The 12,973-nt window shown below is 37.3% G+C and overlaps 1 protein-coding gene across 3 annotated transcripts in view; it reads right to left on the bottom strand.

Annotated features, from left to right (window-relative positions):
• The window catches only part of LOC146000411 (protein cereblon-like), a 52,947-nt gene that overhangs the window by 17,566 nt on the left and 22,408 nt on the right, over positions 1-12,973 (bottom strand). For all 3 annotated transcript variants that reach the window (XM_083138012.1, XM_083138010.1, XM_083138011.1), the window contains exon 6: positions 9,155-9,351. In XM_083138012.1, the coding sequence (XP_082994138.1) occupies positions 9,155-9,351 (197 nt within the window). The remainder of the gene's footprint in view (positions 1-9,154; positions 9,352-12,973) is intronic.

Genomic DNA, 12,973 nt, shown 5'->3' with positions numbered 1-12,973 from the left:
CGTGTATAATGTGCACTTTTTTCCAAAATTTTTGCCCCCCAAAACTGTGGTGCGTATTATGCACGGAATAATTCGGACAGCTAAAATGAAAATACGCATTTTTTTCACTATGTCACTGCGTATAACATGTATATATCCACAGACTGTCTTCCTTTAGCAATAATAATTTTCAAAAATAACTTTTAAAAGCGAAATGGCAGTTTTCCACGAGTTTTTACTTAGTATTGGAAAGTTTTGCGACATCGAGAAAATCAGCACCGTTCTGGCGGCATTCAAGCACGTGCCTCCCGTGAGGCGTATCAAGCGGCATTTTTCGCGGGAGAAATAACTTCCACAAAAATCGTTTTCGCCTTAGAAATTTGCAGGAAATCATCGTAAAAAATTGCGTGAAGCCATGCATGTTTTCACTGTCGCTGAGTATATCACGTATCAACAGGCGAAAATACAAATTATGAAGTTGCAATGGCATGCCAAGGCTTTTCGAAGCGCAGGGGAGACGGTATGTATACTTTTTTATATTTTTCCATCGTTGGCATTCTTTTTGTTAGGAATGCTGGACAGTGGGGGGGGGGGGGGTTGCTTTGGCTCCCGCTTGGCCACTGACAGATTTGGTTTCTTCATTAATAATATTAAAAAAAAACAACGTATACATATTTTTCCTTTCCTTTGTATCGGAACGTTTTGACGCAACGAGAAAAGCGGGATTCGATGACGCACCTCCCGTCATACGGGAGGTGTATCAGCGGTGTTTTTCGCGGGAGAAATAACGGAAAATAGCTTTCTCAAACAAACAAAAAAAAAATATGAACTGAAACTTGTCACCAATATCTGCGACCCCTGCCAAAATGACAACAAAAACCAAACGAAATATACATAGTATACAGTGTGGGTGCCCAAGGGGGGTTGATGGGGGTTATAACCCCCCCTCCTTGGACCAGTTTTCCTAAAAAAAAAGATAGTCAAAAGTAGGAAAATATGACAAAATGAGGGCTGACTACCAAGAAAAAGTATACATAATCCCTCCCTTTCGAAAATCCTGGGCACGCCACTGATGGCATATAATCTGAAATAACATAACCTAATAACAAATATGAAGGTAAACTAATTACGTCAACACTTACCAAATAGAAATAACTTCTGTATATTTACTGCACTATTGTAACTTGACTCACGTAAATAAATAAATAACGTTTAGGCTACATTTAATTTCGTCATTCACTCCAAGCAGTTCAGTTACTAACACAAGCTGTCTGAAATGGCACAACACTCACTCACTGTCACTACTGCTGCTGTCGCAAGAATTGTTGCTCTCACAGTCTATGTCTTCATAAATTTTCTCATCCTCACTTCCATCCATCTTGTTCGATATTCCAGTTACTTTAAAACTTTTGACCACCATTTCCAGGGAGATGGAGTCCCATGCCTCACGAACCCATTCGCAAACAATTGGCAGCGACGCACGTTTCATCCTCCCTCTCAGTGTGAGTTCATGCAGCGTTGATGTCATCCATCTACTGTAAGCAGCTCGCACTGCCACCTTGAACGGGCGGTTGATAACTACATCCAAGGGCTGCAGCACTTTCGTCATTCCCCCCGGTATCACTACCAAATCTGACGAATTCTTTCTTTCACATCATTGGTGGTGTGTCCGCGGAAACTGTCTAAGAACTGTCTAAGACAAGCATCGAAGGTTGCCGCAATAAAGCACCCGGCCGCCGATCCCACACACAATTCAACCAGTCCTTCATGAGTTCTTCCGTCATCCACCCCTTTTCCTGCGCTCTCACTATAACTCCCGATGGAAATGCTTCTTTGGGGACTTTTTTCCGTTTAAATATTATATACGGAGGCAACTTGCGACCGTCAACCGTGATAGCCAGCATAACAGTGCACCGTTGCTTGTCTGTTCCAGTTGTCCGAACCTGCACAGATCTATCTCAACGGGATGAACACTCGTCAATTCTGGCATATCGAACCACAATGGAGTTTGATCTCCATTGCCAATCTGTGACATCATGTAGTTCTTCTGTTTTCGCAGCCTGATTATGTATCGGAAAAATCTGGTACGCTGTTCTTAATATTCTTCGGGCATCTTCTGTGCAAGTGTTGTTCTCCGCCTGATGGACAACCGGTTTCTGTTCATGAAGCGCCAGACCCAACCGTAGCTAGCCTTGAAGTCCTTTGCGGAAATATTCTTCTTCCGAGCTATTTTGCTTGCTTTGAAGATGAGCATATCAGTCGAAATAGCATATCCTGAGCGCCGCAAATCCATAATATAATTGCATAATTCTTGCTCTACTTCTGGAAATTTGCAATGCTTCCCCCGAAAAGCCCGCTTCTTGGATGGAGATCTCTTCAGTTCTTCCTCTTGCTTCCACCAGTTTCGGACATTTGCTTCACAAAGATCGAATTTTCGAGCCGCAGCCCTGTTGCCGTTTTCCTGCGCACACTTTACAACTTGCAATTTGAAAGCAGCAGTAAAACTCGTCCTCTTTCCCATCCTGATATCTCTTGCTTCTACTACAGAATGAATAAGGAAGTTGCAGAAGAGAAAGTTTTGGGGTGCTAAACATGGTGGGAGAGGGGGACGTGGTGTGCGTTGGTGACTCATAATGTACAGAAGGCGATATTCATGTCTTGGTCCAGTAGGTGACTAATTGAATAGGCATTTTGTCATTCGCCTTTATCGACATAGTAACAGTTTTTCGACCTACTACTGTCTGATTAAAAATTAGGGATACTCAAATATGGACTCCTGTTAAAAATTGACCAGCAGACCTGCATAAAAATAGTTACATCAAAATTTAGCTTCTTCAATTCTGCCTTAATCAGTGGCGGGTCCAAGGAGCTGGTTCGTGGAGGTCATAACCCCACCCCTTTGGCAAAGCATTCCTAGAAAGAGAATGTCAAGGCAGGAAAAGATAACAAAATGAGGGCCAACTACTAAAATAAGTACACATGCCACCCCCCTCTTTTTCGAAAATTCTGGGCACACCACTAGCGTTCATGTATGGCAACCATTTTTTTCTGAGTATGCCTTCGATTTTTTTATTGTCCAGAGAACAATAAAGTTCTTTTTTTTTTAATGTTTTCCAAATGACCCCTCTGTTTGAAATTCTATTAATAAAAAACGTGTGACCAAAAAAAGTTCATCAATTTCGTGAAAAACCATTTTGTTGGTATTTCGAGGTCCTAATAGTATGATCCTGGTCTTGTTTTGAAGCTCTTTGCAGTTGTTTTTGAAACCCATTACCACTGTAAACAAGCGATTCAACGCACATCGCAATCGTGAAATCTGCGGATTGTCACTGCAAGTCTGGTACACCCAACGGAGAAAGAAACAGTAGGCGAATTGTCCACCACCATTTTCATTCGGCCTGAATTACACAATGTGATGACAATGCATTGAAATAAAGACGTCAATAAGCAGAGAACAATGTCTGCTTCGAACCAACATAGTTTCATTCCTTAAAACAACACAAGATGTAGAATAAAGAAGTAGTGAAAATAGCAGTGGACAATTTGCCTACCATTACCTTTGCTGTTGACTGTACCTACAATACGGGCCGCATTATCTTGAACGCACATCGCTATTTCATTGAATATTAATTTCTAAAAAATCTATTTCGCAACGTGGGTCTACAATTGTAGAGTTTTACAAACAGCTGCAAAGAGTTTCAAAACAAGACCAGGATCATACTTTTGGGGCTATCCAGAACCCCGACTTTACGTTTTCCAGGGGCCCATAAATAGAAAACTTAAAATGCAGTAAGCATAAGGGAGGAACGAAACTCAAGTGTCGATAAGAAACGAAAGCAGTATGATTATGGATTGTTAAGGAAGAAGCAAGACATGCTGTGAAAAACAGTAAAGGATTAACGTGACCCACTTTCAAGGGTTGGGAAGGTGGTTGATTTCTTCTACTGCCGCCTATTAGGTTCAATTTATGCATCTGATTGTGTTGGATATCCGTTTACTCTGTAAACTGATAATTTAGTTGCTAGTTTTAAAAGTCTCGGGTAATTGGAGGGGATGATCATTTGTAGCTAAACATCAAGCATCTTTCAATACTGTAATCAAAGTGTCCTAAATTCAGTTCACAGTGGAGATGTGTAGAATGATTCAGATCCTACTTCGAGCTGAATATGTATCAAGTCCCGATCAGCCCAACAGTATAAAGTGAACTCAAAACAAGCTTTGTCAAACTTACATATTTTTAAACGTCACAATAGGGGGGTTATCAGTGACGTGCTCAGGATTTTCGAAAGGGGTAGGGGTAGGTATACTTTCTTTTAGTAGTCAGCCTTCATTTTCCCATCTTTTCTGCCTTTGACGTTATTTTTCTTTTTAGGAATAGTGCGCCAAAGTGAGGGGGTTATAACCCCCTTTCCCCTCCGGGCACACTTCTGATTTACGTCCATATTGATCAACGATTTATCGTTGAATTTAGCAGTCTTGCGAAGTGAAAACACCCCTTCCACCCTTAGTTTCCCCGTAAATAAAGTGTTTCGGTTGGTTTCTCTCTCTCTCTCTCGCTTCACGTGAACGTTTAATATTTCGTGATTTATTTTCAGCATGGCTCTAAAGAAAAGCAACAATTATATTTTATTCTTAGCATCGTGTGCATTTCCTTCCTGTTTCTCAGAAGGTGCAAAAAAAATATACCTAGCCTTTTAACTCCTCGATTTGTGTCTGGCGCTTGTGTTTCCTAATCATCAAAGAAAAACAACTTTGCGACAAGGTTCAAAACAATGCAGTTTTTTCCCCTTCACGATGGATGAGTCATTGCTATGTAGCAACCAGACAAAACATTGGTGCTGACTGCCCTCGCAACAACCATTGGCAACGGGAGGGAGGGGTAGTGGAGCTGAAGATCCTCGGCATCAAAAGTCTTATCAGAAGTATGCTACTGCGCACTCATTTCCCGCCCAAGTTGCAGAAAGAAGGAAGGGGCAGGGGGAGGACAACTGCTTTACGCCCTCCCATGCTGTCAACACAACAGACATACGAGCAAGATTTCGGACGCATCGCAGATAAGGACATTAAAAAAAGATCGAAACAGGCTGAACCATGCAATTATTGCATAGCGATGCACACGGGTATGGGCAAGATGGCTGATTTTTTTACCTGTTTTTTTTTTTTTTTTTTTTTTTTTTTTTTTTACATACGTTGATTGTATTGTACGTATCCAGGAGCAACTGCTTAATTTTAATTTAAGACGTCACAGGCAAGGATGAGGGATGCTTTCGCTCTTATGTTAATTGGTTAAGTAAGATGTCTCGTGTCGGGCTAATGTAATCAAGGGGTCCCGGCTTTGATACCCGTTGGAAGCACATAGTGGTTAGGATCGCACTTTAAACTGTAGGTCCAGTCCCCATTAGCCTTTCTGTGCATAAAGCGGACTTAAAACAATTCAATCAATCAATCGTGTCGGGCTAAATTCCACACGAACAAGAAAATCGGGGCAGTAATACTTGTCACATTTTAGTAATTATAAGACTAGTGATGGTACCACAGGGGACATGAGGAGGTTAAACCCCCCCAGCAAACAAGGGAAAAGGGACAGTAAAGTTCTCCGTGCAATTTGCACATGTCGTGATGCATATTCTAGGGGGATGTGGGAGATGACGTGATCAGCACGATGTTCCGACCACCTTTAACCCCACACACTTCCTTCGATCTCTGCCAGTTTGGAGGTGATGTGATTAGCACCATGCTTAGGCAGCCTTTACCCTCCACCCAGAGTTGTCCTCAGGTACTCATTTATTTGAGGCTGGGTGAGCTCCCAAACAACTTTATGCGGCAGTTTATATCACCCACTTCAGAAATCGAACCCCGGTCTACTTCGTGTCAGTCAAGATGCCCTACCGACTGTACCGTATATCCGTAATTGTTAGTCAGCCACTAAGGAAGCAATTTTTGGGACCTGAATTGTACTGCGCATTATATACGAGATATATATTTTTGTTGCTTTTTTCATCCAAAACGAGGGTGCGTATTATACACGCACGCGCATTATACAAGCGTAAATACGGTATTTTCATTTTGACTAAAGATACAGTTATAACAATGGTTAGTAATTTTTTAAACAAAAAGAATCCGTTATATAATGGATGTTGTCAATGTTACATTGTTGTAATATAGTAACTTAACTGTGAAAAGAAGCAGTCGGTTTTATTTTTATTTCATTTTTTTTTTAAAATTATGAATCCCAAATATGATCAGGTAATTCAAATTCATCATTGTTTTCACAAAGTCTCTTGATGTTTTTTGTTACATTAAATTTTAAAGATGGTGGCTTACTCCATTTGTGAAAAAGAAAACTCCATACTGGACCTATGTTACCATTTTCATTATTTAATTTATTCCAGTGTTCTTCTGCAATGAACGAAGCTTCCCAGACATTCAACTCTGTGTTTCCCGTTAATCTTTTTAAATCCCTTCTCTTTTTAATCAAATGCTTCTCTTCGATGATATGAGTTGACAAACCTGTTCTTGGGTTTAGATTTATAATGTCCAAATCGTGTTCGTGCCATCTTATTGCCATTTTCCTTGCTGTTTGTCCCACATAATCCTTTGAACATGAACAACTTATATTATATATTCCTGTGGTTTCCACATCTGGTAGACAGTTTCTCAATTGAATTCATTAAATGTACATTCCAAACTTCTTGGTGATTTAAAAACAATTTTGAAATTAAAACTTCTGAAAATTTTTGCAATTTTATGTGAGAATCCCTTGTGGAATGGAATGCACACAAATTTCTTTTCAACAGATTTTTCATCTTTGTCTGTATTTCTCTTTTCCTTTAGTTTTCTTGTGACTTGGTTTTTGATTTGGTTTATTCTGTAGTGTGAAAGCCATTTTCTTTTGCTATATTAAAAAGCCTTTCTTCTTCATTTTTGATATCCTTATTATTAGAACATAGTCTTGTGCTCTCAGGAAAAAAAAAAAAAATATGTTATCCATTGCTATACGCCTCACCTATCTCATTAACAATTGGAGATTCTATGTAATGAAGGAAAATGCTGGAGATGATTCCGGATACTGGGTTTCCCATTGATAGACCATTACTTTGCCGATAGATTTTGCCATCAAATATAAAGTAATTGTAATTTGCACACACAGTAAACCATCGAACCATTTCCCATGATTCTATTGGGTTAACCTTCATCTCAATAAGCCATCTGTGTAATGCATCTGTGCCACCTTCTATTGGGACACTAGGATATAAATTTTCAATATCAAAACTTGCAATACGATACTCATTATTCCAAACAATATTTTTTAGTTTCCGTTTCACTTCATATGCATTTTTAACACTGAATGGTGTTTGTTGTTTAATTATAGCAAGCCTTTCAACTAAATATTTGGATAGTTTGTATGCAGGATGTGTGAAAGTTGCAATGATGGGTCGTATTGGAGTTCCCGGTTTGTGAGTTTTTGGTAGTCCAAAGGCAATCGGCAGGGTTGAATTTTTGACAATGATTTTTTTCTTCATTTCTCTTGGTATAGTGATACTGCTTTCAATTACTTTCTTTACCTCATTTATTATTTTAGTTATAGGGTTTCGAGAGCTTTCTGTGAAATTGTTTACTTTGAAACATTCTTCCATTTTTTCTTTATAGTCCTTAATTCGGACAAGGACAGGTTTATTTTCCTTGTCTGATTTTATTAAGATAATGTCATTTTCTTTCAACCAGATCTTGAAACTATGAACTTTTTTCCCCAACCTTATATACTCTTTCTCCCGTTCTGTGTATTTTGGACCTCTGTTATTTCTTCTGCTGTATTCAAAACTTAACCGTTCATCAAGAGCATCATGTGTGAGACTTCGTAATTTTCTCTTTTCCTCCTCATCATCTAAGAAATTCATTGCTTTTTCTATTGAAATCACAAAATCATCCTTGTGTATATAAGCACTACCAACTGAAAATTCCATTCCGAATTGAAAAATTTCTATATACTCATCAGGTACCTCAATATCCGTAAGATTTATAAATAATCTGTTGTCAATGTTCTTTAAAATTTAATGTAACAGAAAACATCAAGAGACTTTGTGAAAACAATGATGAATTTGAATTACCTGATCATATTTGGGATTCATAATTAAAAAAAAAATGAAATACAAATAAAACAGACTGCTTCTTTTCGCAGTTAAGTTCCTATATTACAACAATGTAACATTGACAACATCCATTATATAACGGATTCTTTTTGTTTAAAAAAATACTAACCATTGTTATAACTGTATCTTTAGTCAAAATGAAAATAAATGTCTGATGAAAAGAGCGTGTGTTCTCCTGAAACGTCACAAAGAAAAACTGTTTTCTTATGCTTGTAGTAACCGTAAACTACAGGAAATTAATTCTGCAATGCAAGCAATGCGTACATACAAGAAAAACAAGTTTGAAGCTTGGAGAAACTAATTAGCACATTTTATAAGTGTCAGAAATTATTAGTTTGTGATAAATTAGGGCATGTAAGTGCAAAATACACTGCTTTTGAAAGTGCTTTTTCACATGTAGATTTATTTTATTTGACTTCACTTTTCTGCCACTTTTGACTAATCATGAAGATGAGCATGTGCGATGACATGATGAAATTGATGAAGTAACCAACAAAGAATGCCTATAACCAGGTTGGGATTTGAACCTGGGATATCTGGCACCATAGCAAACTGTGATAACCACTCTGCCACAGATGTTGGCTTTATATACATGTACTGCAGTGAGAAAAGGAGTGTGGAAATACTAAAACAGTCAAACCTGATCTACTCAAAATGATTATATATATTAATATTCTAAGCACATAGGAGCAAGATTTAAAAATCATTCTGATTAAAAGACACAATAAGCAATAAGAACATTTATTCAGTATGTGCTCATAGATACGTATAGAATTTGATTCATGTAGAAAATGTACATTTAAAAAGTATTGGAATTACATGATCAGAACTACTAGTTATTACTAAGTTAGGAAAATATCAAGTCATGCATCCCCAAAAATGAAATAATGATAAACAAAATAATCGCAAATTGCAGCTATGGAAATAAAAAATACTGATTTTATTAATATTCCTGATCAGTCATCTCTGAAAATATATATTTATCAGTACAAGTGTGAAGATGCATCCTACATTCTTTTGCTTACCCTGGGAACCAGCTGTATTCAGTCGATGGCTGATCATCTGACAGCTTCAAGCCCTTAGCCCGATACAGAGTGAGTGTCTCGTGCACGTAGCCACCAGGATTGACGTACATCCCTTGGGGACCTTCTGCAGACATTGAGAAAACATCCCGCTGGTCAGCAATCTTGCTCAGGCACTCACGACAACACAGTGTTTGACACTGAAATAATGCAAAGGGGAACTGCTGTAGTCTGGGACTTTGCAATGAGTGCAAGAGTTGTATCGAATAATACACTCCAAATAATTCCAATTAGAATGTTTTTCAATCAATTTTAATATTCATAAGATAAAAAAGTCAAAAAGGTTACTTCCATTAATATCATTACAGGATTCACACTAATTGACTCTTTGATGCACAGGAAGACCACCTTTGACACATCACCTGTCGGAGGGAACAAAAAATATTACATAGTCTGCGAATGTACCAATTGTGAATTGGATAAAAGTAGATGTGTATATACAATTTTGAAGAGTATTTTAGTGTTTGTAGTTTACATACTGAGTTAAAGAGTTGTGCAGGTTATAGCCCAGCTATCTTTTAATTCTCACCTTGGAATAAATAGAATGTATGTACATTTCAAGCTTCAACTATATAATAACTATCACTTCTAGAAAATGTGCTCCAAGTTATCATTCGTCCTTGGCGTCAAGATTAATTCAGAAAAATAGAAATGTGACATGAAATAACTAAAATACCACTACAATACCAAAGGTTTTTCTAACATTTAAAAGAATCTTTATGAATCCAAAAATTAACTATGGAAATGAAGCAACTCCTGAATTTATTACAATAGTGTGAACACTCCATATAAACATTACTTTCATGAATGCATTTTTGCTATTTCACATCACTATTCTGTCACTGACTACAATGAGAATGAGGGATGATTACAAGAAATTGATGAAGAGATAGATACTAGCAAAGAACATCCCTGCCTGGGCTGGGACTATTCTAAACTGGAAACTTCAATGGCAAGATTGAAAAGTGTGCCACCTAGTTGGCCAGGTATTACACATTGGATTGGATTTAATTGATTTGGTGTTTTAAGCCCACTTAATGCACAGTAAGGCTAATTGGGACTGGACCTACAGTTTAAATTGGGATCCGAACAACTATGTGGTTCCACTGGGTATCGAACCTGAGAACCCTTGATTACAAGGCAACGACAGTACCACTGTGCCATCGGGGAGGCCCATTTTTTGACAGTAATACAATTAAAATACACTTTATTTTTGGTTTTGATGTAATTTGAGATGTATAGTTGTGAATTTTTTATTTGAGAATTATGTCTCATACCTTCCCTTTAAAATAACTAAACGAGGACATATTTGCTCAGAAATGAATACATAAGAAAGATGGCATAGCATATTTACACAATTTTTTTTCTTCGCTCAAAACTGGACAGACAAAACAGCAGTGATGGGGCTCGATGCATGGACCCAACAAAAAGCTGCTTGACAGATCTGGATTCTCAATGGAATGTTTGCACCGTAGGGGAAAGAAGGGGTTAAAAGTCATATTTATTTCTGAAACAATTTACTCTTCAGTGACAATATATATATTGAAAAAATACCAGTATAACCAATGTCTTCACTTGGCTAGTAACCGTCATTGTTACTCGTGATCGAGACCTTACTCTCTGTGAATGTTTCACTGACCAGATCGGTCAATGCTAGTAAAACATGCAGGAAAACTGACAACCACTGCTTCAAGCCCTTGGTTGCCCTATGCACCATCATCATGGTGGTGTAAACTTAGGAACTTTCAACAATGCCTTGTATCTAAATATTCTGTTTCTGATTTCATCCTTGAGTGTAATTCCAAGAAAAATATTTTCTCTGAATGGAATGTTTCAAAAACAGCTTGAGGCCTATACACACCAAAATATAAAAAGTAAAGTTCCCCATGCACTTTGCACAATGCCATGAGGCATATTCACATATGTAGGGGGATGTGGTAGTAGGGCCCCACACATTCCATCGATCTTCACCATGTTGGAAGTGATGTGATACTCACCATGCTCTGGTGCCCCAGAGCCACTTTATGCAGGTACAGTCATGGACACTTCTGGTATGTAAAGATTCCATTGAAAGTTAATGGAATTGTTATAACCCACAAATGTCCGTGACTGTACAAGGCTGGAAAAATTCCGACCTTAGATCATCCACGTAGGGAATCAAAACCTGGGTCTCTCACGTGGCAGTCAAATGCCCTACTGACTAGACCAACACGGCTCCACACCGAAATATAGAAAGATGGAAAGCTACAGATTAAGATGCAAAAATACAGCTTAAATATCATGTGTGTATAATGAGAACAAATGTGGAAAAACTGCAAGCAGACTGAAACAAGAATTAAAAAAAACAAGTGGAATTTAGTGATGATGAAGACAAGTGTGCCTGGACATGATATGAGAGGCTTTCATCTGTAGACGAATATTTCCTTTAAACATAACAGACGATTACAAATTTTCTTCAAAAGTACAGACACGTAACCAAGTGTTCCATATTCAAATTTTCAATACCGCTTGCTATCATCTACGGAACTGAAAAAGAAAAGATAAAAATATGTGCCCGTGGCAGCAATGATGTAACTTGATATTTTTTAATTTTATTTTAACACTTGTGTATAACTCATTTTGTGCCTCCTGAAGAAATAAGCTTATGAAGACTGAAAACTTAGGCATATGTAAATACAGAGAGTTCTAAAAAAACGTACACAAACTTTGCATAATTATAGACAAAATTCATAAAGAAACATCAAGGTTTTATGCTACAAATTAAAGATGACACACACAGAACCTTTCTAGTTATTGCTGCTGATGGCCTTTCTGGTACAAGCACTGGTGATAATATGGATCAGTGAAATTACAAACATCACAAATGATTTTACTCATTTTTGTTATTTTTAGCACATATGTCTGAACGTGTCCTCATTAAACAAGTACAGTAGCATTTGATCTGGGTGTAATCAGTGTGGTCAATGCTTTTCATTAGGATCACCCCTTACATAATGGAAATGTACTCAAACCTGTTGGAAACAAAACATCCTCATAACAAAACTTATCTCTGATAGATGGCATGACATGTTTCAAAATTTGATTTAACACTCAAGAGTAGGGTCACCAGATCACTACAAAAGTAGGACACAAATCATTCACAGTAAATGTCAGTAAATAATGTAAAAATTGCTTCATTTTTAGTTTTGAAAAAAATAATATTTTCTTAAGGATTTCTTTAGATACAAATTCCAAAACTTGTAATCATAATACACAATACATTTCTTCCCACATATATTTTTTCTTAAAATTTCAGATTGTCAAAATATACTTATGAAACTCTGAACTGTTTGAAATTATACTGAAACAGCACCAAACCTATCGCAGACTGTTAAGAAAATTATTTCTTCATTTCAGACCTTGATGAAAATACTCTCTAAACATTTGCATTATTACCTGGAATGACAAACAAATATTCAGATATAAACATAACTTCAAATAGTATGAAACAATGTCCTTTAGATAACTTGAAAAGGTTCAAGAAGTTTCATTTGGTTCAATAACTTTGTTCTGGCATTCTGTTTTGCAGCGTCTGAATCAAAATTATAATTTCACTATTGGGTGTGGGAATGCAGTCCACAGAATTTTAATGCATGTTGTTTCATTTGATTACTTCTTTCCCCAACTGAAGCACATATTCTCTTACATCAAATTATGTGATGTTAAAATATAGGACATTTGTAATTCTTTTCAAATTCCTCCCAGATGCCACACCTTAGGCTA

This window comes from Lepisma saccharinum, chromosome 16 (assembly GCF_977018435.1).
Source record: "Lepisma saccharinum chromosome 16, izLepSacc3.1, whole genome shotgun sequence".
In the NCBI taxonomy this organism is placed as follows: domain Eukaryota; kingdom Metazoa; phylum Arthropoda; class Insecta; order Zygentoma; family Lepismatidae; genus Lepisma; species Lepisma saccharinum.
The sequence above is the reverse complement of the archived record's forward strand: the minus strand, read 5'-3'. Positions and strand labels throughout refer to the sequence as shown.